The sequence below is a fragment of the Scyliorhinus canicula genome, chromosome 9 (assembly GCF_902713615.1).
Source record: "Scyliorhinus canicula chromosome 9, sScyCan1.1, whole genome shotgun sequence".
In the NCBI taxonomy this organism is placed as follows: domain Eukaryota; kingdom Metazoa; phylum Chordata; class Chondrichthyes; order Carcharhiniformes; family Scyliorhinidae; genus Scyliorhinus; species Scyliorhinus canicula.
This window is the reverse complement of record NC_052154.1, coordinates 100,437,584-100,461,889: the sequence shown is the minus strand read 5'-3', so window position 1 is coordinate 100,461,889 and position 24,306 is coordinate 100,437,584. Positions and strand designations below refer to the sequence as shown.

Below are 24,306 nucleotides of genomic sequence, written 5' to 3'. Positions count from 1 at the left end.
GTTGAGGAGACAAAGTGTTGTTCCGTGGACCAAATTGCATGAGAGTCATCCAGCTGGTTATTTATGTTTCCTCATTATCATTGGAACGTGTGCACCAAGGTCTGTGAGATCTAAGACAATTCTCCACTTGGCGCCTGAAAGGACTCCGTGGTGTAAACGTTCAGGACGACCATCGTACTGATGGCCACCCGGAGCATGTCAGCTCCCCCATTTCCCTGCGGTGCCTGGTGTGCCATCATCTGGCAGATATGTCGGACTGTCTCTCTGCTCAGCCAGAGTCGTCTGCGGCATGCCGATCTGCAACGTCCTCGAATGACAGAAGCTGCCGGTACACATGAGGCTCTCCAACCTGGGTGGCTACCACCTGTGTCTCTGCTGCCCGCTCCTCTATTGCTCGCTCCACTGATGCACTCTGCGCAACTGCAGCTGGTTCTTCCTCCTCAAGCAGTTCATGCCCGTACAGCAGCAGGGCTTCTCCCAGGGCTGCAGCCACCAGTAGGAAGACTAACATTCCTGGTAGTGTTCCAATATCCATTGTCTGCTACGGGTGAAAGATCAACATGTTAGTATGATGCGTATATCTGTGCCCAACCTCGTTGACCGGGCTACATGGTTGCCCCGACTGGCACAGCGGGATCCACCCCGCATCTCCTCCCAAATCTCCTTTCTCCCCCACTTCCCAGACAGGGACCCCCATCCCAGCAAGCACAGGCAACATCCGGGCCAGCAACCTGCAGTCACTCCTATCCGTGTCTGACCTCGTCTCTCTCTCTCCCTCAATAGCAACGATGCCGGTTTATCGGCGGTTACTGGGTCAGGCCCGCTGATGATATGCAAACGGTGTCTACTGTACGTGCGGAGTGAAACGCATTGACTCCATTTATGTGGTGACAGAGAATTGCGATTTAGCATCAATTCAGCTCCTGCAGCAATTTTAGCATCAAAAGCTATTCTCCGCCCAATTCCATTTTACGATTTCGGCGTCGGATAAGAGAGAATCCCGTCCCATAGATCATTCTCTGATAACAAGATAATTTTGTAGTCTCGATACTTAAATCATCAATTGTATCCTTCCAGAGTCAACAACAAGAGCAACTTCAACAACAGGTATCAACTTAACCACATCTCGTCAACAAAGTAATAAGTATTTTCCACATCTGCACTAACTATAACCTCACCAGTGGCTGCATCATTGAGTGTAGCAACTATTAATTTACAAATAATATATATTTTTTTATTATTTACTGTTTTGTTTTCTTTGGTTTGTTTGGGTGTGCCCTTCTCTTCTATATATGTGTATATATATCTATATGTCTCTTATCCTGTGTGCATAACGTTAAATATACTTTGTTCAAAAACCCAATAAAAAACATTTATGAAAAAAAAAGAAAATTGCAACAAAAGGCACCAGAAAAAAGTGATCAGAAAGGTGCTGCCCACAAAAAATAGATCATGCACTAATGAGTCCACTCAGTATATCCGGTACCAATTTCAGGGGCAAGAGGCTGCATTCTCTGATTTTCAGGGTATGTCTGGAGGATCCGTGGCATTTTACAACAAAAAAAATCGATGACACCCGAGCACCGATCCTCAGGCCGGTGAGGGGCTTGCAGGCGCGCCATGTAAAACGCCTACCTTCCACGGCAGAGAATTGCCGGGTCAGTGGCTGCGTATGCGCACGGCGTCGACCTGCAGCGCTCGTGCCGTACATCATTGCGCCGGCCGTGCGTGCATCCGACCTGCCAGATAGTCCCACACTGGACACCTCCTACACTCTGGGCCACCCCCCACTTGTCCTTCCCCTCAGCCCTGCATCCCCGCCACGCCAGGTCCCCGATCGCTGAGACCATGGGTCAAATGCGCGATCTTGAACTTGGCCCATCGGGGGCGGTGCATCAGGCTTGACACTCACAACACAATTTTGTGGACTTATTTGTCCAAGATTTTAATACATTCGCACCTTCAAATCATTCTTTTCATCTGTTAAGCACTCCAACTTCAATAACCATCCGGTTATGTTAGAGGTAGAAATCAAAAAGGACATGATCATGATATTGGGGCATTAAGTCTGCAGACCTATAATTCTTGAGAGTGAATGATTGAGAGTTCTTCAAGAACCAGAGAAGACTCGTTTGTTCATTTTCCTTTTTAATTCCAGGCAGAATAACCAGCCAGCCTTATTTTCCAAGAACATCTTCAACAAAAGGTAAAGTACACAAGGTTTACAATCTTGTTCATGTTTTTATTTATATTGACCTTGATTCCAACAGGATTGAGGGGGGTCAGAAATAGTAATTGGGTGGGCGGGTAAACAGGATGTTATTGTGGTAATAATTTCTATTAGTGTCACAAGTAGGCTTAACACTGCAATGAAGTACTGTGAAAATCCCCTCGTCTCCACACTCCAGCGCCAGTTTGGGTCGTCTGGCCAAGTCATGACCTCATGCAAACAACCTAGATTTTACCGAGGATGCACCTAACTGCAAATTTGAGATTTTCAATTCATAAGAAGGTTGCACTTTTGGAATCTGGGCCTAAAAGCCAGTCCTAAACACTAAACGTCTCTACTGTGATTGACCAAATCTCCTGGGCTATATTCCAGCTTCCACCCAACGAGAACATCAAAGAGTCTAAAACTTGTCATCATAAAATCTTGTCTGTTGACTTGACAAGTAAGATTTTCAACTGAAAATGTTATATTTTCTCAACTTACAAATTGAATTACTTGCCTTTCAGCGACAACAATCCCATCAACTTTGACAACAGGTATGATATTGGCAATATAAATTCAGCAATGTCCTCAGGATGAAGATAGTTTAAAAAGACTCGTATATTGGCCTTGAGTTTCAGATTGAAACACCAATGGGAATGTATTAATTTAAAGCGTTTACGATCATTGTTACCAGGAGACACAGGATTGAATCTCTTCATGGCCACCTGACAACATGCTGATTTCATTAACAGTTACTGGAATCATTATTTAGCATTCCCATTCTTAGCATTTCATCTCCAGTGATACTTGAGACATAAATTCATCGTTGTAATGTTGAACATTTGTCAGCCAATTGATCAATCAATTTCAAATTATGTCTTTCAGATGAAAGTCCAGTTGGAGGCACTTTGCCAAGTAAGGAATATTTTAATTTTACTTTATTCAAATGAAGCAAATTAGTAAAATCTTATCAGATTATGTTGCACAGAGGAATATTTTTTTTCCCCAGCTCAATCTTAACACTGCTACAAAAGATGACTGTAGACAGATCAATATTAATATGGTAGGTTTATATTCTGCAGCAGTCAGTGTTCCCAGGATGAAGAAAATATTTTTCTGTGCTTTGCAAATTCAACATGCAAAATTTCCTGGATTTAGTGCACAAATAGTCACTGAACTGTTGGGAACAACCAAAAGGCTAAAAAGGTTCCAATTCATCAATACTATTAGTTGCCTGAATAACACCGTACCCCAGTCTATCCACTTATCTGGTTGCTGCAACTGACTGTCCCTGAGAAGGGACATCAACATGCAAAAATGGGTGTTGGCTCGCAAGTGCAGACAACAATAAAAGTGAATGCACTCATTAGTCTGGCACTCTGCTCAGCCACTATCAATTGCTTCCCTATTCACAGACTAATGCCTCCTTTCCTTGGTTTTCCAAATACGCAATAAATAGAAAAGAAAGAGCCCTTACGGTAAAACCAACAGCCTCTCCTATTCCCACAGCATCATTCTTCACTTTAACTCCCGGCTCCTTGATCGCAGAAACCATTAGAATATGAGTGGCAACGCTGATGAGCAGAAATGGATCAAAAAACTAAACTCTCTCCATCAGAAGCTACCAAATGAAAATCCTGCTTCCATCACTGTAACATTAGCTCAGATGCTGCCACTTCTCACTGCATTACATGCTGTTAATAAATTAAAATAATAATCTTTGTTGTCACAAGTAGGCTTCCATTAACACTGCAATAAAGTTACTGGGAGAATTCAGAATGTCCTAATTACTTCACAGCAAGTCATTCGGGACGTGTTGGAGGAATCTGGAGCACCTGGAGGAAACCCACGCAGACACAGGGAGAACGTGCAGACTCCGCACAGACAGTGACCCAAGCCGGGAATCAAACCTGGGTCCCTGGCACTGTGAAGCCACAGGACTAGTCACTGTGCTACCGTGCTGCTTATATTCTCCAGCTTTAATATCTTTATACACATATAGATGCTTTGTTTGCAATATTAACTAAAATTCAATAACTTCTGAAAGTTTTACGAATTGCGGTAAAATTGGAGGTTAATCAAGAACAAAATTAATTCAGTTAAAATGAAAATATTGATTTTCAACAACTTGTTAATTGATATTTTCCATTGATAAAAATGGATCATTTTGATGCTTCGCACTCTGACATCATCAACTGTATCCCTTTCAGCATTGGGAACAACTGCAGCTTCAACAACAGATATGGAATTTTTTAAAACATGTAACAATGGTGTTTATCAGTCATAAAAAGTGCACAAATTAAGATTGATGATCATCATTAAAATATTACTTTGCAGCCTAAGCAATATTTCTAAACCACAGAGGTCAACCTTTACCTATCCAACTCGGGTAAATTAGAAGATTAGTCATTTAATATCCAGGTAATTACTGATTCGGAACTCGACTTCTTGCTCCATCGCTGATTTAAAACCTGCAGCCTCTCTGAAAGTAAATGCGACACCCACCTGAGGTAGATGATCCATTTCCAAACTTCTGGGTGGAGACACAGTGCAGGACTCTCCATTTGAGAGACAAAGTGTTGCCCCCTGCACCGAATTGCATGGGTGGAATAACCTGCATGGGACACATCCAGTTGCAGATGATTGTTTCCCCCTGATCTTTGGAATTTGGTCTCCCCTGCTGAGGGCAGGTAAAGTTACCCAGCATGAGGATAAAAGTTTGGCCACTGCAGAGCAAATTAGAATGGAAACATGACCCGGTGAGATGTTCCGTGTCTCGCGCAGATACTGTTGTTTTACTGAAGGAAAATACTTTTATGAATCTCGTCGGACTACCTTTGCATTATGATTGCTGGCTCGCATTTCCTTTGGTTCTTTATGCGGGAGCGAGTCAGCAGATCCAACTAGTCCAGCACTCTGCCCATTATAATTTGGAGAAAATCCCATTCCCTTGGCATCCGATTCGCTGGGTCTGAAATTGCGCTGGATATTCAGACTAGCTGGAACTGCTTATAAGATCTCCACTCCCCAAACATCCTGATTTCAGCCAAGGACATAGGTTCACGGAGACCTGCCCCATGATTTTATAATCAGAGCTTGATTGCATGCTGGACGAGGTGGAAGAGAGGAGGGAGACCCTCTTCGCCAGGGTGGGCCGGAGACTGAATCCAGCCATTGTTAATAAAGTTGGGGAAGTGGTTGAAGAGGTTGTGAGTGTTGCCTGCCTCACCAGCAGTACTGGGACCGGGGCAGGAAAAAGATAAATGACCTCCTCAGGGCAGCTAGCGTGAGTCACACCCTCTGTGCCACTGGCATCACTCCTGTCCCTCACACATCACATCACCCCCATTCCTCTGGAGGCTAACCAAAGCCCACCTCACTTACATCTCACCTTCCACCAAAATCTAACACATTCATTGTATTCTTTCGCCAGGTGCCTTGCTCCATTGCTGTCCACGTAACATTCCTCCTGGTGCTCCGGTTTCCTCCCAGAGCCACAAATATGTGGAGTGTGTGAATTGGCCCTGCTAAATTACTCCTTAGTGTCCAAGAATGTGCAGGTTACGTTTCGGGGATTGGAGGTGCTGACGGTGACGTGGATATGGGTAGAGTGTTCATTCAGAGTGTTGGTGCTGACTTGATGGGTCAAATGGCCTCATTCTGCACGATATGATTCTGATTCGGGTAGAGTCTTGGTGAGCAGGTTCCTTGGTTTTCCTCATATCAGCATTTCCTACTGAAAGATAGTGTAATTGCTCAATATTCCCCTCACTTAAACTTCCAAATCTTTACTTTCCAGCAACAACAACAATGGCACCAACAACAACAGGTATCAAATTGCTAAGATAAATTGAATGATTTCCCATTCAGCTCTCAATTAATTCATTGTAATGAGAATGACAGTGGATTTCAGAACTCAATAATTGGCATACACTATTAAAAAATCACAGGATTATCTAGTATTTCCTAACGTATATCTTCACCATTTTGTAAAATCATAACTTTATTGATCAAAAGTGATGTGTTGGGTACTCTGGATCCGTGGAGACTGTGTTAACCTCAGCAGTAACACATACAGGCTACCAACACTTGAAATAGTACAACACTATTTTATTAAGCTAGAAACTGTTGAACATACTTTCACTGTGGGTCGACACTATGTTTGATTAAACTAAAGAACTATGCATATCCTAACCAGTCTATGCACTAAGCACATGGTGAATATCTGTGCTGTAAGCTGGGAGCTCTGTCCTTCTGAGAGGCTGCATCCCGAATGAGCAGGAAAACTGCTGCCCTCTGTTTTTATAGTGAGTGGGCTCTAACTGGTGATTGGCTTCGGTGTTGTGTGTGTTGATTGGTCTTGCTGTGTGTCAATCAGTGTGTGTGTCTGCACCATGATATACTGGTGTATATTATGACAAAAAGAACGTGCGTTAATTATTTGAGATACTTTATTGTCGGTGATGAGAGTTTTGGTCATCAGCATGAGAAGAGGTGATTGCCCTGCATCGTCTCTGTTTCAGAAGGCCGTCCTCATTAAATGTCAACCTCTGCAGTGATGGTTCATCCCGGGGATCATGGACATTATGGGTCCAAATTCCATCCATGACGAGCAGTCAGCCAATATTAGGCCAGTAAGGCCAGGGGCGTGATTCTAAAAGGGGACTCTCCTTCACAACTTGTGCACAGTGATCAGACACCATATGAGTTTTAATAAGAGCACCCCCACAAACCCAACGTGGAATTGCCCACTGAAAGTACCTCAGTTGGTGGTGGGCTGGGGAGGCCATCCAGGAGCCGCACACCATGGACTTCATCGGGCAGAGGCAGGAAGGCAGTGAGCTCACAACTCACCTCTGTTCTGCGTGATGAAATGCCGCATTGCCACCAGATTCAGCATGGAGGAGGGCATTAAATTCCACCCAATGTCTGCATAGTTGCAGTTTTCAACGGCAGTATTTCATGAACCTGAAATATTTGAACCAATATTTCTGAATTAACCTTTGAATTTGTACAGCAAATTTCCCATTGAGTAAGTGAAATTGTACTAAAGTCAGAAATTATTAGCACTAATTGTCCCATTGGATTCTGAGCTCCTTTTTGCGACAGCTGCCTAAATCCATCCTCATTACTCTGATAGTAATACAGGTTCCAGTACCTTCTGCTGCTTCAAATGTTTATTCACTTTGCTGTGTAAAGATACACTGGTTCCTCTTTCAACTATTGCCTGTAACATGCCATCACCTTTGCTGCACATGCACGGTCGATCTTCCTTTTCCAAATATATTCAGCACTCCCTCATTAACTCAATTTTCCCCAGTCACTTGACAACTGGGATTCTGAATTGAGAGGTGATGGAATGATTTTCCATTCTGTATATTCACATCATTAACTGTGTTTTTTACAGCATCAACATCAACGTCAACTGCAACAACAAGTATGTAAAAAACAACATTCTGTCAACATATATTTTCCATAACTTTGGATTAAAATTTCTTCCTGCGAACAAGACAGTTTTCCATTTCTGAACCACAGCTCTCAACTTTTACATATCCAATTAGAGTAAATTAGAAGATTAGTCAGTTAATATCCAGGTGATTACTCATTCAGAACTCGACTACTTCCTTCATCACTGATTTAAAGCCTGTAGCATCTCTGAAACTTGTGCTGATATGCATATTGGTATGTATATAAAGGTTTAATGTACATAAGTAATAGCGAGATAACCACTAGATAGCAGCACTAGAGATGGGAAGAAAGACAAGCTCAAGCCGAGTTCCCGCCTCTTCATGTTGGGTGTGACTAGTAGACAGAGGTAGAGAGAGATAGCTAAGAGTGCAGGTGCAATTAATCATAGTTTAGATATATCTAATATTATTAATTTAATCTCTAGTTGAGCTAGTGAAGTGAGAACAAACTCACAGTTTGTTTGCGAACGTTACTCAATAAACAATTTGCTTTAATTGAAGACTTTGAGTCTAAATGCACATCGAGTACAGGATCATCTTGGAAAAAAAATCAAATGAGTAACATGTATCACACAAGGTAATATAGCAAAAGTAAATGGGCCACCCGCCTAAAGTAGGCCTCAGCCCCACAAATTTCTCTAGTGAGACTCCAATGGCATTTTTACTGGGATCAGAGTGGAGTAGCTGATGCAACGTTCCTGCAGGGAGAGTTGGAATAGCAGCAGGTGGCAAGAATCAAGAACAATTTTCACTCTGTACATTTTGGTGGAGTGTGCATGTAATTCATATAAGTGTGTGGTGTATCGCATATCTGTTTTGTGATTCATCATATGAATCCAAACTTTGGTTTTGGGATTTCAAGTTTCAACCGGAAAATAGGAGATTCTGATTGAGAAACAGACAAGCACATTGAAATAAATGCAATTTAAACAAGCTTGCACTCAATTACAATCAAATTCTAACCTGATTTCATGGTCAGAGTTCCCAGTCTAAACGCTGAACAATAGATGATCCGTTTATAGACTTCTGGGTGGAGACACAGGGCAGGAATCTCCGTTGAAGAGACAAAGTGTTGTTCCGTGGACCAAATTGCATGGCTGGAATAACCTGCATGAGACTCATCCAGCTGGTTATTTATGTTTCCCCATTATCATTGGAACGTGTGCACCAAGGCCTGTGAGATCTAAGACAATTCCCCACTTGGCGCCTGAAAGGACTCCGTGGTGTAAACGTTCAGGACGACCGTCGTCTTGATGGCCACCCGGAGCACGTCAGCTCCCCCATTTCCCTGCGGTGCCTGGTGTGCCATCATCTGGCAGATATGTCGGACTGTCTCTCTGCTCAGCCAGAGTCGGCGGCGGCATGCCGATCTGGCACGTCCTCGAATGACAGGAGCTGCCGGTACACATGAGGCTCTCCAACCTGGGTGGCTGCCACCTGTGTCTCTGCTGCCCGCTCCTCTATTGCTCGCTCCACTGCTGCACTCTGCGCAACTGCAGCTGCTTCTTCCTCCTCAAGCAGTTCACGCTCATACAGCAGCAGGGCTTCTCCCAGGGCTGCAGCCACCAGTCGGAAGACTAACCTTCCTGGTTGTGTTCCAATATCCATTGTCTGCTGCGGGTGAAAGATCAACATGTTAGTATGATGCGTATATCTGTGCCCAACCTAGTCCACCGGGCTACATGGTAGACCTGACTGGCACAGCGGGATCCACCCCGCATCTCCTCCCAAATCCCCTTTCTCCCCCAATTCCCAGACAGGGCCCCGCATCCCAGCAAGCACAGGTAACATCCGGGCCAGCAACCTGCAGTCACTCCTATCCCTGTCTGACCTCGTCTCTCTCTCTCCCTCAATAGCAACGATGCCGGTTTCTCAATTTTTTTACAGCACAAGTGAACCGCGCCTTCGGGATCTCGGCCCATCGGAGGCGGAGAATCGCTGAGGCCCCAGACAATACTGGGTCAGGCCCGCTAATGATATGCAAACGGTGTCTACTGTACGTGCAGAGTGAAACGCATTGACTCCGTTTATGTGGTGACGGTGAAATGCGATTTGGCGTCAAATCAGCTCCTGCAGCAATTTTTGCATCGAAAGCTATTCTCCGCCCAATCCCATTTTACGATTTCAGCGTCGGATAAGAGAGAATCCCGTCCCATAGATCATTCTCTGATAACAAGATAATTTTGTAGTCTCGACACTTAAATCATCAATTGTATCCTTCCAGAGTCAACAACAAGAGCAACTTCAACAACAGGTATCAACTTAACCACATCTCGTCAACAAAGTAATAAGTATTTTCCACATCTGCACTAACTTTAAACTCACCAGTGGCTGCATCATTGAGTGTAGCAACTATTAATGTACAAATAATATATATTTGTACATTATTTAATGTTTTGTTTTCTTTGGTATGTTTGTGTGTGCCCTTCTCTTCTATATATGTGTATATATATGTATATGTTTCTTATCCTGTGTGCATAACGGTAAATATACTTTGTTCAAAAACCCTATAAAAAACATTTATGAAAAAAAAAAGAAAATTGCAACAGGAGCCACCAGAGAAAATGTGATCAGAAAGGTGCTGCCCACAAAAAATAGACCATGTACCAATGAGTCCACTCAGTCCACTGAGCATATCTGGTACCAATTTCAGACACAAGGGGCTGCATTCTCCTATTTTCAGGCTATGTCTGGAGGATCCGTGGCATTTTACAACAAAAAAAATCGATGACGCCCCAGCACCGATCCTCCGGCCGGTGAGGGGCTTGCAGTCGCACCATGTAAAACGCCGAGCCTCCACGGCATAAGCAGGCGGAGAATTGTCGGGTCCGTGGCTGCGTATGTGCACGGCGACGATCTGCAGCGGTCGGGCCGTACGGCATTGCCCCGGTCGTACGTGCACCTGACCTGCCAGATAGTGCCACACTGGACACCTCCTACATTCTGGGCCACCCCCCACTAGTCCCTCCCCTCAGCCCTCTCCTAAGCCCCACCGGCCAACAGCACAGCTCCCGCCGAACTGTGGTGGTGCTGGACACAGCCCGCAGCCACCACGCCGGGTTCCCGATCGCTGAGACCATGGGTCAAATGCGCGATCTGGAACTTGGCCCATCGGGGGCGGTGCATCAGGCTTGACACTCACAACACAATTTTGTAGATTTATTTGTCCAAGATTTTAATACACTCGCACCTTCAAATCATTCTTTTCATGTGTTAAGCACTCCAACTTCAATAACCATCTGGTTATGTTAGAGGTAGAAAACAAAACGGACATGATCATGATATTGGGGCGTTAAGTCTGCAGACCTATAATTCTTGAGAGTGAATGATTGAGAGTTCTTCAAGAACCAGTGAAGACTCGTTTGTTCATTTTGCATTTTAATTCCAGGCAGAATAACCAGCCAGCCTTATTTTCCAAGAACATCTTCAGCAAAAGGTAAAGTAGACAAGGTTTCTAATCTTGTTCATGTTTTTACTTATATTGACCTTGATTCCAACAGGTTTGAGGGGGGTCAGAAATAGTAATTGGGTGGGCGGGTAAACAGGATGTTATTGTGGTAATAATTTCTATTAGTGTCACAAGTAGGCTTAACACTGCAATGAAGTACTGTGAAAATCCCCTCGTCTCCACATTCCAGCGCCAGTTTGGGTCGTCTGGCCAAGTCATGACCTGATGCAAACAACCTAGATTTTCCCGAGGATGCACCTAACTGCAAATTTGAGATTTTCAATTCAAAAGAAGGTTGTACTTTTGGAATCTGGGCCTAAAAGCCAGTCCTAAACATTAAACGTCTCTACTGTGATTGACCAACTCTCCTGGGCTATATTCCAGATTCCACCCAACGAGAACATGGAAGAGTCTAAAATTTGTCATCATAAAATCTCATCTGTTGACTTGACAAGTAAGATTTTCTACTGAAAATGTTATATTTTCTCAACTTACAAATTGAATTACTTGCCTTTCAGTGACAACAATGCCATCAACTTTGACAACAGGTATGATATTGGCAATATGCATTCAGCAATATCCTCAGAATGAAGATTGTTTAAAAAGACTCATGCATTGGCCTGGAGTTTCAGATTGAAACACCAATGGGAATGGATTAATTTAAAGCGTTACAATCATTGTTAGCAGGAGACACAGTGCTGAATTGCTTCATGGCCAACTGACAACATGCTAATTTCATTAACAGTTACTGGAATCATCATTTAGCATTCCCATTCTTAGCATTTCATCTCCAGTGATACTTGAGACATAAATTCATCGTTTTAATGTTGAACATTTGTCATTCAATTGATCAATGTTTTTCAAATTATGTCTTTCAGATGAAAGTCCAGTTGGAGGCACTTTGCCAAGTAAGGAATATTTTAATTTTACTTTATTCAAATGAGGCAAATTAGTAAAATCTAATCAGATTATGTTGCACAGAGGAAGATTTCTTTCCCAGCTCAATCTTAACACTGCAACAAAAGATGACTGTAGACAGATCAATATTAATATGGTAGGTTCATATTCTGCAGCAGTCAGGATTCCCAAGATGAAGAAAATATTTTTCAGTGCTTTGCATATTCAACATGCAGAATTTCCTGGATTTAGTGCACAAATAGTCACTGAACTGTTGGGAACAACCAAAAGGCTAAATATTTTCCAATTCTTCAATACTATTAGTTGCCTGAATAACACCGTACCCCAGTCTATCCACTTATCTGGTAGCTGCAACTGACTGTCCCTGAGAAGTGACATCAACATGCATCATACAGAAATGGGTGTTGGCTCGCAAGTAAAAGTAAACGCACTCATTAATCGGGCACTCTGCTCAGCCACTATCAATTGCTTCCCTATTCACAGACTAATGCCCCCTTTCCTTGGTTTTCCAAATATGCAATAAATGGAAAAGAGAGAGCCCTTACGGTAAAACCAACAGCCTCTCCTATTCCCACAGCATCATTCTTCACTTTAACTCCCGGCTCCTTGATCGCAGAAACCATTAGAATATGAGTGGCAACGCTGATGAGCAGAAATGGATCAAAAAACTAAACTCTCTCCATCAGAAGCTACCAAATGAAAATCCTGCTTCCATCACTATAACATTAGCTCAGATGCTGCCACTTCTCACTGCATTGCATGCTGTTAATAAATGAAAATAATAATCTTTGTGGTCACAAGTAGGCTTCCATTAACACTGCAATAAAGTTACTGGGAGAATTCAGAATGTCCTAATTACTTCACAGCAAGTCATTCGGGACGTGTTGGAGGAAACTGGAGCACCTGGAGGAAACCCACGCAGACATAGGGAGAACGTGCAAATTCCGCACAGACAGTGACCCAAGCCGGGAATTAAACCTGGGTCCCTGGCACTGTGAAGCCACAGGACTAGTCACTGTGCTACCGTGCTGCTTATATTCTCCAGCTTTAATATCTTTATACACATATAGATGCTTTGTTTGCAATATTAACTAAAATTCAATAACTTCTGAAATTATTACGAATTGAGGTAAAATTGGAGGTTAATCAAAAACAAAATTAATTCAGTTAAACTGAAAATATTGATTTTCAACAACTTGTTCATTGATATTTTCCATTGATATAAATGGATCATTTTGATGCTTCGCACTCTGACATCATCAACTGTATCCCTTTCAGCATTGGGAACAACTGCAGCTTCAACAACAGATATGGAATTTTTAAAAACATGTAACAATGGTGTTTATCAGTCATAAAAAGTGCATAAATTAAGATTGATCATCATCATTAAAATATTACTTTGCATCCTAAGCAATATTTCTAAACCACAGAAGTCAACCTTTACTTATCCAACTCGGGTAAATTAGAAGATTAGTCATTTAATATCCAGGTAATTACTGATTCGGAACTCGACTTCTTCCTCCATCGCTGATTTAAAACCTGCAGCCTCTCTGAAAGTAAATGCGACACCCACCTGAGGTAGATGATCCATTTCCAAACTTCTGGGTGGAGACACAGTGCAGGACTCTCCATTTGCGAGACAAAGTGTTGCCCCCTGCACCGAATTGCATGGGTGGAATAACCTGCATGGGACACATCCAGTTGCAGATGATTGTTTCCCCCTGATCTTTGGAATTTGGTCTCCCCTGCTGAGGGCAGGTAAAGTTACCCAGCATGAGGATAAAAGTTTGACCACTGCAGAGCAAATTAGAATGGAAACATGACCCGGTGAGATGTTCCGTGTCTCGCGCAGATACTGTTGTTTTACTGAAGGAAAATACTTTTATGAAACTCGTCGCACTACCTTTGCATTATGATAGCTGGCTCGCATTTCCTTTGGGGCTTTATGCGAGAGCGAGTCAGGAGATCCAACAAGTCCAGCACTCTGCCCATTATAATTTGGAGAAAATCCCATTCCCTTGGCATCTGATTCGCTGGGTCTGAAATTGCGCTGGATATTCAGACTAGCTGGAACTACTTATAAGCTCTCCACTCCCCAAACATTTTGATTTCAGCCAAGGACATAGGTTCACGGAGACCTGCCCCATGATTTTATAATCAGAGCTCGATTGCATGCTGGACGAGGTGGAAGAGAGGAGGGAGATCCTCTTCGCCAGGGTGGACCGGAGACTGAATCCCCCCAAAGTTAATAAAGTTGGGGAAGTGGTTGAAGAGGTAGTGCGTGTTGCCTGCCTCACCATCATTGCACTCCGTCATTGTACTCTTTGGGCAGGTGCCTTGCTCCATTGCTGTCCACGTGGCTTTCTTCCTGGTGCCCCGGTTTCCTCCCACAGACCAAAGATATGTGGGGTGGGTGAATTGGCCCTGCTAAATTACCTCGTAGTGGCCAGGAATGTGCAGGTTAGTCTTCGCGGATCGGGTGGTATTGACCATGAGGTGGACATGAATCGAGTGTTCATTCAGAGGGTTGGTGCAGATTTGATGGGTCAAATGGCCTCATTCTGCACTGTATGATTCTGATTCAGGGTAGAGTCTCGGTGAGCAGGTTCCTTGGTTTACCTCATATCAGCATTTCCTAATGAAAGATGATGTAATTGCGCAATATTCCCTCACTTAAACTTCAAAATGTTTACTTTCCAGCAACAACAACAATGGCGCCAACAACAACAGGTATCAAATTATTAATATAAATTGAATGATTTCCCATTCACCACACAACAAATTCATTGTAATGAGAATGACAGTGGATTTCAGAACTCGATATTTGGCATTCACTATTCAGGAGCTCAGGATTATTTAATATTTCTAATAGGGTATATCTTCACCAGTTAGTAAAATAATAACTTTATGAATCAAAAGAACGTGCATTATTTATTCAAAGGACTTTATTGTCGGTGATGTGAGTGTTGGTCATCGGCTTCATCTCTGTTTCAGAAGACCGTCCTCATTAACTGCCAACGTCTGCAGTGATGGTTGATCCCTGGGATCAAGGACATCGTGGGTCCAAATTCCGTCCATGACAAGCAGTCAGCCAATATTAGGCCAGCAAGGCCAGGGGCGTGTCTCTCAGAGGGAACTTTCCTTCCCAATCTTGTGTCCAGTGATCAGACACTGTATGACTTTCAATAGGAGCACCCCCACAAATCCAAAGTGGAATTGCCCACTTAAGTGCCTCAGTTGCTGCTGGGCTGCGGAGGCCATTCAGGAGCCGACACACCATGGACTTCATTGGGCAGAGGCAGGAAGGCAGTGAGCTCACAACTCACCTCTGTCCTGATGATGAAATGCCACACTGCCACCAAATTCAGCACGGAGGAGGGCATTAAATTCCACCCAATGTCTACAAAGTTGCAATTTTCAACAGCAGCATTTCATGAACCGCAAATATTTGAACCAATTTTTCTGAATTAACCTTTGATTTTGTCCAGCAAATTTCCCATTGAGTCAGTGTGAAATTGTACGAAAGTCATAAATTAATAGCACAAGTTGTCCCATTGGATTCTGTGCTCCATTTTCCGACAGCTGTCTCAATCCATCTTCATTATTCTGATATTAATACAGGTTCCAGTACCTGCCACTGTTTCAAATGTTTATTCACTTTGCTGTGTAAAGATACAATGGTTCCTCTCTCAACCATTCCCTGGAACATGCTATCACGTTTCAGCACTGGCAAGTCAGTCATCTTTTTCCAAATTTAATCAGCACCCCCTCATTAACACAATGGTCCCCACTCACTTGACAACTGGGATTCTGAATTGAGAGGTGATGGAATGATTTGCCATTCTGTATATTCACATCATTAACTGTGTTCTTTACAGCATCAACATCAACGTCAACTTCAACAACCGGTATGTAATAAAAACTTTCTGTCAACATATGTTTTCCATTATCTCTGGTTCAAATTTCTTCCTGTGAACAAGAGAGTGTCCCATTTCTAAACCACAGCGGTCAACCTTTACCTATCCAACTAGAGTAAATTAGAAGATTAGTCAGATTATATCCAGGTAATTACTCATTCAAAACTCGACTACTTCTTTCATCACTGATTTAAAACCTGCAGCTTCTCTGAAAGTTCTAGTGAGCTGCCCATCTGTATGTATATAAAGGGTTAATATACAGAAGTAACAGCTAGATAACCACTAGATGGTAGCACGAGATGGGAAGAAACACCAGCTCAAGCCGAGTTTCCGCGTCTTTGTGTTGGGTGCGACTAGTAGACAGAGGTAGGGAGAGATAGCTCAGAGTACAGATGTAGTTACTCATAGTTGACTTATATCTAATATTGTTAATTTAATCTCTAGTTCAGAGAGTGAAGTGAGAACAAACTCACAGTTCTTTTGCTAACTTTACTCAATAAACAATTTGCTTTCATTGGAGACTTTGAGTGTTAATGAACATCGAGTCGAGGATCAGGTTGGAAAGAAGAAATGAGTAATGTCTATTACACAAGGTAATATAACAGAAGTAAATGGAACACCCGACTGAAGTAGGTGTCAGTCTCTCAAATTGCTTCAGTGAGACACCAATGGCATTTTTACTGGATCAGAGTGGAGTAACTGGTGCAACGTTCCTGCAGCGAGAATCGGGGTAGCAGCAGGTGGCAAGAATCAAGGACAATGTTTACTCTGTAAGTTTTTGTGCATTGTGCATGTAATTCATATAAGTGTGCGGTGTGCCGCATATCTGTTTTGTGATTCATCATATGAATCCAAACGTTGGTTTTGGGAATTAAAGTTTAAACCGGAAAATAGGGGATTCTGATTGAGAAACGGACAAGCACACTGAAGTAAATGCAATTTAAACAGGCTTGGAGTTAATTACAATCAAATTCTCACCTAGGTTCAAGGTCAAATTTCCCAGTCTAAACGCTGAACTATAGATGATCCGTTTATAGACTTCTGAGTGGAGACAAAGTGCCAGATTCTCCGTTGAAGAGACTAAGTGTTTCCCCCTGGACCGATTTGCATGGGTGCAAGAGACTGCATGGGACTCATCCAGCTGGGGATGATGGTTTCCCCATGATCATTGTAACTTGTGCTCCCCTGCTGTGGGCTAGGTTAACTTTCCCAGCATGATTTTAAAATTTGGCCACTGTGGAGCCAATTAGAATGTAAACATAACCCAGTGAAGTGTTCCGTGCCTCGCGGAGGTACTGTTGTTTTACAGAAGAAAAATACTTTTATGAAACTCGTCAGACTACCTTTGCATTATGATAGATTGGCTCGCATTCCATTTGGGGCTTTATTCAGGAAGTGTGTCAGGACATACAGCTAGGCCAGCACTCAGTCCATGATAGTTTAGAGAAAATCACATTCCCCTGGCATCCAATTCGCTGGTGTTGAAATTGGTGCTGGAGGGTCTGACCAGCTGGAGCTGCTTATATGCTCTCCACTCCCCAAACATCCTCATTTCAGCCAAGGAGATGGCTTCACGGAGACCTGCTTTTCACTGCTTTTCTAGTCCGAGCTCGATGCAGCGGTGAGTGTTGCCTACCTCACCAGCAGTACTGGGACCGAGGCAGGAGAAAGATGAATGACCTCCTTAGGCCAGCTTGAGTGAGTCACACCATCTGTGCCACTGGCATCACTCCTGTCCCTCACACGTCACATCACCCCCATTCCTCTGGAGGCTAACCAAATCCCACCTCCCTGCATCTCACTTACAGCTCACCTTCCATCAAAATCTAACACCTTCATTGTATTCTTTGGCCAGGTGCCTTTCTCCATTGCTGTCCACGTAACTTTCCTCCTGGTGCTCCGGTTTCCTCCCACAGCCAAAAATATGTGGAGTGTGTGAATTGGCCCTGCTAAATTGCTCCTTAGTGTCCAAGAATGTGCAGGTTAAGTTTCGGGGATTGGAGGTGTTGATAGAGAGTTGGTGCAGACTTGATGGGTCAAATGGCCTCATTCTGCACGATATGATTCTGATTCAGGGTAGAGTCTTGGTGAACAGGTTCCTTGGTTTACCTCATCAGCATTTCCTACTGAAAGATGATGTAATTGCTCAATGTTCCCCTCACTTAAAATTCCAAATCTTTACTTTCCAGCAACAACAACAATGACACCAACAACAACAGGTATCAAATTGCTAATATAAATTGAATGATTTCCAATTCACCTCACAACAAATTCATTGTAATGAGAATGACAGTGGATTTCAGAACTCGAAAATTGTCATTCACTATTCAAGAAGTCAGCGTTATGTTGTATTGCCGAACGTATATCTTCACCAGTTAGTGAAATAATAACTTTATTTTTGTGAGGACCACGAAAAATCCAGCACGCGTTTTCAGGATACAAAGAAATAACATTTATTTACAATAACATAGATACACAACAGCAGCAACTTCCCTTGCTGCTCACTCCTCTCTCTCTGCCGATTCCAAACTATTTATGCAGGGAGTCTGCTAATGATTTCTCCGTCCCCCTCATTGGCGAAGCTCATACTCCCATAGGATTGTGGGGTTGTCATTAGTCCCCAGCCAATGGTAAGCAGGCAGGTTATAACATCCCCCCCCCCCCCAAAGTCCAAAGAATCCACCGAAGACCCTGGCGAAGGAGGGCGTCGGACTCGTTTTGCCTCAGGCCGGACACCATTTGCACGAGTCGCTGGATCGGGCGGTGTGTAACGAGATGGAGAGCGGCGCTTCCGTGATGAACGGCGCAACGGTTGTACATCCACGACCCGTGGGCCTGAGGATTCCCCCTCTGAGGTGTCTTGTGTCGCCATCTCGGAGTCAGAGTCTGCAGCCTCCGTCATCTCGGCGTCTTTATCTCCACGCGGATATGTCACGACCTGCGCAGGCTTTGAGTGAGACAACAGAGGATGTTGTGAGGAATACTTTGCATTGTGTCTGGTCTCTGCGGCTGTATAAATGAGCTCCTGGGGCGGGGAACCGTTAGAAGGGATAGTCTTCTGGAGCGAACATGGTCTACATGTTTGCGCTGGAGATGACCCTGGGCTTGCATCTGGTAAGAGATAGGGCCCGTTTGGTGAAAGATTACGCCACTGGGCACCACCAGCAAAATTCCGAACGAACACTGGGTCACCGGGCGTAAACTGCAGAATCGGCCAATGCCGAGATAAACCATGTCCCTGCCGTTCTTGTGTGCGGCGTACTTTTGCGCCAATGTCCGGGAAAACCATGCTAAGGCAGGTGCGAAGTCTCTGGCCCATTACGAGTTCTGCGGGAGCTACCCCAGTCACTGCATGGGGGGTGGTCCTATATGAAAACAAAAAACGAGCCAGTCTCGTGTCCATCGACCCGGAAGACTGCTTCTTAAGGCCTCGTTTGAATGTCTGCACTGCGCTCTCCGCCAACCCATTTGAAGCCGGATGGTAAGGGGCAGTGCGGATATTGCGTATACCGTTCACCTTCATGAACCTCGCAAACTCCTCACTTGTGAACGGAGTGCCGTTGTCCGCGGCCAACACCTAGGGGAGGCCATGTGTACTGAAAGACAAACGCCTCTTCTTGATTGTTGCACAGGACTTTGTGCCTACCATCTTAGGCACCTCTAGCCATTTAGACTGGGCGTTGATTAACAGACGGAACATGGATCCTTGAAAAGGGCCGGCGAAATCCGCATGCAAGCGCGCCCAAGGCCGCCCTGACCATTTCCAGTGATGTTGGGACGCGGCCGGCAGGAGCTTCTGATGCTCCTGGCAAATGGAGCAGTTTTGGGCCACCTTCTCAATGCCGGTGTCGAGGCCTGGCCACCAGACATAACTCCGGGCCAACATTTTCATTTTGGTCACATCTGGATGCCCATTGTGTAAGTCTCTCAGTATCAGCTCCTGTCCTTTTTCTGGGATAATCACACGCGTCCCCCACAAAAGGATGCCGTCTTCCACCCTGAATTCGGACAGCTTGGAGGAAAATGCCCGCAACTTGACTGGGAGATGTCTGTGCTGCCCACCATACAGGACTATGTGCTGAAACTTTGATAGGAATGGTTCCGTCTGGGTCCACTCACGGATCTGTGATGCCGTCACAGGCAAGGTGTCCATAAAATTTAAGCTTGCAACCACCTCACCGGTCGTGGGGGTCGACATGGGGCCAATCGATAAAGGCAATCGGCTCAGTGCGTCGGCATTCCCTATCTGGGTTCCTGGTTTGTGCTCCAGAGAATACTCGTATGCAGCGAGCAACAAAGCCCAGCGCTGGATCCGTGCGGAAGCAATGGGCGGTATTGGCTTATCCTCTCTGAAAAGTCCCAGCAGAGGCTTATGATCAGTCACAATAGTGAAGTGGCGGCCATATACGTACTGGTGGAAACGTCGCACCACAAAGACCACTGCCAGGCCCCCCTCCTCGATCTGAGCATGTTTTATTTCCGCTGCAGTCAATGTGCAGGAGGCGAAAGCTATCGGCCGCTCGGCCCCGTTCTCCATCTTGTGGGACAGGTCGGCCCCAAGACCATACGGGGATGCATCACATGATGAGCAAAGGCTTTCCAGGATCACAGTGGGTTAGTAACCCAGACGACGACAATTGTTGTTTTACCCGCTGGAAAACGGTTTCTTGCGGCTGACCCCAAACCCAGGTGTGATTCTTCTTCAGCAGAAGGTGCAACGGGGCCAGCGTTGTTGCCAGATTGGGGAGGAACTTTCCGTAATAGTTTACGAGGCTGAGAAACAAACAAAGATGCGAAGTGTCAGTCGGGGCGGGGGCCTGTTGAATTGCGCGCACCTTCTCTGCGACGGGGTGCAAACCTTCGCGGTTCACCCGATAACCGAGGTACACTACTTCCTTCACCTGAAAGACGCACTTTGTGCAACGTAAACGGACTCCAGCCTCCGAAAAGCGTCTGAGGACAGCCTCCAAATTTTCCAAATGTTCCTGCTCCGACGACCCTGTGATCAAAACGTCATCTAAGTAGACAGCAATGCGCGGTAAACCTCTCAAAATGCCCTCCATAACGCGTTGAAACATAGCGCAGGCAGAGGATACTACAAAGGGCAAACATGTATATTTATACAGGCCCCGGTGTGTATTAATTGTTACATATGGTCAGGAGGCAGGGTCCAGCTCCAACTGTAGGTAGGCGTGACTCATATCTAATTTTGTGAATGAGAGTCCGCCTGCAAGCTTCGCGTAGAGATCCTCTAGGCGAGGCATTGGGTATTGGTCGAGTCGGGAAGCTGTATTCACTGTAAGTTTATAGTCGCCGAACAAGCCGCATCTGGCTTCATTACAGGTACAATTGGTGCTGCCCAGTCAGCGAAACGGACGGGCCTGATGATACCCAAAGTCTCCAAACGAGTGAGCTCCCCTTCTACCTTCTCGAGCCAGGCGTAAGGCATGGGCGCGCCCGGAAATAGCGCGGCGTGGCTCCTGGTTCGATTTGGATACGGGCTACAGCCCCTTTTATTATCCCCAAACCGCGCTGGAATACATCTGGGTATCGTCCTAGCCCCTCAGTCAACCCTCCAGAAACTGTTTGGAGGATGTGCTGCCACTGCAACCGCAAATGGCGGAACCAGTCCCGACCCAACAGGCTGGGCCCATGGCCGCGCACCACGATAAGTGGAAAATGTCCCTCCTGGCGTCCATAAACAACAGGGTCATCGTAGTTCCTGCAATGTCCAATGGTTCCCCCGTGTAGGTGGCCAACCTGGCCTGTGTGTCGGTTAATGTAAGGGTCTGTATACCCTGCTTGATGCGATCGAATGTCCTCTGGGCGATCACGGAGACCGCTGCGCCAGTGTCCAACTCCATCTCAAGCAGGTGACCATTGACCCGTACTGTCACTTTAATGGGGGCCACACGGGGAGCTGCCACACAATACAGCTGCAGGCAGTCGTCCTCCGTCTCCACGTCCTCGGGAGTAGTTGCCGCACGTTCATCCAAATGAAAGGTACGGCCCCTGGGCTGGCCACAGTTTTGGTCGGAACGACGGCGCCTCTGGAGCCCCCAGGACCGGTGTCCGCGATGGGGTCGGCGCCTACAAGTCTGACACGGACATGGCTCCTCATCCATTGGTTCTGGAGAAGGCTCCCTTCGGGGAGGAATGCCCGACTGCCACTGGCATCGATCCGGACGTCGCCTCGCCCAAGGTACTGCAGGGGTGCAGGGGGACGCTTTCGGACGGAAGGGAGGGAAGGTGCCTCCATTCCCTGTAGCTCCTGCATTCCCCGTTCTGCGCTCTCTCGGGACAATACAATTTGAATGGTCAATGTTGGCTCGGCTAACAACTTTCTCTGGGTGGCCGCATTGTTAATACCGCAATCCAAATCGTCGCGTAACATTTCTGACAAGGTCTCACCATAGTCACAGTGCTCCGCAATCCTGCGTAGCCTGGATAGATAGTCGGCTAGGGATTCTCCTGGGGTCCTCTCAGCGGTATTAAACCGGTAACGTTGGACTATCGTGGATGGGGTTGGGTTAAAATGTTGCCCCACTAAGTTCACAGTTCATCAAACGTTTTGGTGTCCAGCACAGCTGGGTAAGTAAGGCTCCTAATCACCCCAAACGTATGCGGATCACAAGCGGTGAGCAATATGACGACCTGGCGCTCGTTTTCGGTGATGTTGTTTACCCGGAAATAGTAACGCATCCGTTGTGCGTACTGGTTCCAGCTTTCCAGCGCAGCATCAAAAACATCCAAACGTCCATAAAGAGGCATGGTGTAATAGAAAACAACTTCCAACCTGTATCCAACAAAAATCCAGGAAGGTGGCATCAGCAGTGTAGACAGCTATTCACTTTAACCCTCGTCGCCAGTTTTGTGAAGGCAACGAAAAATCCAGCACATGTTTTCAGGATACAAAGAAATAACATTTATTTATAATAACATATATACACAACAGCAGCAGCAGCAGGAACTTCCCTTGCTGCTCACTCCTCTCTCTCTGCAGGTTCCAAACTGGCCAGCTCTATTTATGCAGGGAGTCTGCTAATGATTTCTCTGCCCCCCTCATTGGGGAAGCTCATACACCCATAGGATTGTGGGATTGTCATTAGTCATTAGTCCCCAGCCAATGGTGAGCAGGCAGGTTATAACATTTATTAATCCAAAGAACGTGCATTAATTATTTAAAAGACTTTATTGTCGGTGATGTGAGTTTTGGTCATCGGCTTGAGAAGAGGTGATTGCCCTGCATCGTTTCTGTTTCAGAAGACTGTCCTCATTAAGTGCCAACGTCTGCAGTGATGTTTCATCCCTGGGATCAAGGACATTATTGGTCCAAATTCCGTCCATGACGAGCAGTCAGCCAATATTACCCAGTAAGGCCAGTGGCGTGATTCTAAAAGGGAACTGTCCTTCCCAATCTTGTGTCCAGTGATCAGACACCGCATGACTTTCAATAGGAGCACCCCCACAAATCCAAAGTGGAATTGCCCACTGAAGTGCTTCAGTTGCTGGTGGGCTGCGGAGGCCATTCAGGAGCCGACACACCATGGACTTTATCGGCCAGAGGCAGGAAGGCAGTGAGCTCACAACTCACCTCTGTCCTGCTTGATGAAATGCCGCATTGCCACCAAATTTAGCACGGAGGAGAGCATTAAATTCCACCCAATGTCTGCATAGTTGCAATTTTCAACAGCAGTATTTCATGAACCTGAAATTATTGAACTAATATTTTTAACTTAACCTTTGATTTTGTACAACAAATTTCCCACAGAGTATGTGTGAAATTGTACGAAAGTCAGAAATTATCAGCACAAATTGTCCCATTGGATTCTGTGCTCCTTTTTCCGACAGCTGTCTAAATCCATCCTCATTACTCTGATATTATTACAGGTTCCAGGAACTTCCACTGCTTTATACCAAAAAATTGGGGATTCTGATTGAGAAACGGACAAGCACACTGAAGTAAATGCAATTTAAACAGGCTTGGAGTTAATTACAATCAGATCACATCATTAACTGTGTTTTTTACAGCATCAACATCAACGTCAACTGCAACAACAAGTATGTAAAAACCAACATTCTGTCAACATATATTTTCCATAACTTTGGATTAAAATTTCTTCCTGCGAACAAGACAGTTTTCCATTTCTGAACCACAGCTGTCAACTTTTACATATCCAATTAGAGTAAATTAGAAGATTAGTCAGTTAATATCCAGGTGATTACTCATTCAGAACTCGACTACTTCCTTCATCACTGATTTAAAGCCTGCAGCATCTCTGAAACTTGTACTGATATGCATATCAGTATGTATATAAAGGTTTAATGTACATAAGTAATAGC

The 24,306-nt window shown here is 44.9% G+C and overlaps 1 protein-coding gene across 1 annotated transcript in view; it reads left to right on the top strand.

The window, feature by feature from the left end:
* Positions 1–23,929, top strand: part of LOC119970921 (salivary glue protein Sgs-3-like) — a 45,625-nt gene extending 21,696 nt beyond the window's left edge. Inside the window, exons 6-15 of the mRNA XM_038806031.1 lie at positions 2,159–2,206; positions 2,737–2,766; positions 3,098–3,127; positions 6,012–6,041; positions 11,069–11,116; positions 11,647–11,676; positions 12,007–12,036; positions 15,925–15,954; positions 17,521–17,584; positions 23,854–23,929. Of these exons, the coding sequence (XP_038661959.1) occupies positions 2,159–2,206; positions 2,737–2,766; positions 3,098–3,127; positions 6,012–6,041; positions 11,069–11,116; positions 11,647–11,676; positions 12,007–12,036; positions 15,925–15,954; positions 17,521–17,584; positions 23,854–23,929 (416 nt within the window). The remainder of the gene's footprint in view (positions 1–2,158; positions 2,207–2,736; positions 2,767–3,097; positions 3,128–6,011; positions 6,042–11,068; positions 11,117–11,646; positions 11,677–12,006; positions 12,037–15,924; positions 15,955–17,520; positions 17,585–23,853) is intronic.
* The last annotated feature ends 377 nt before the right edge of the window (positions 23,930–24,306 follow it).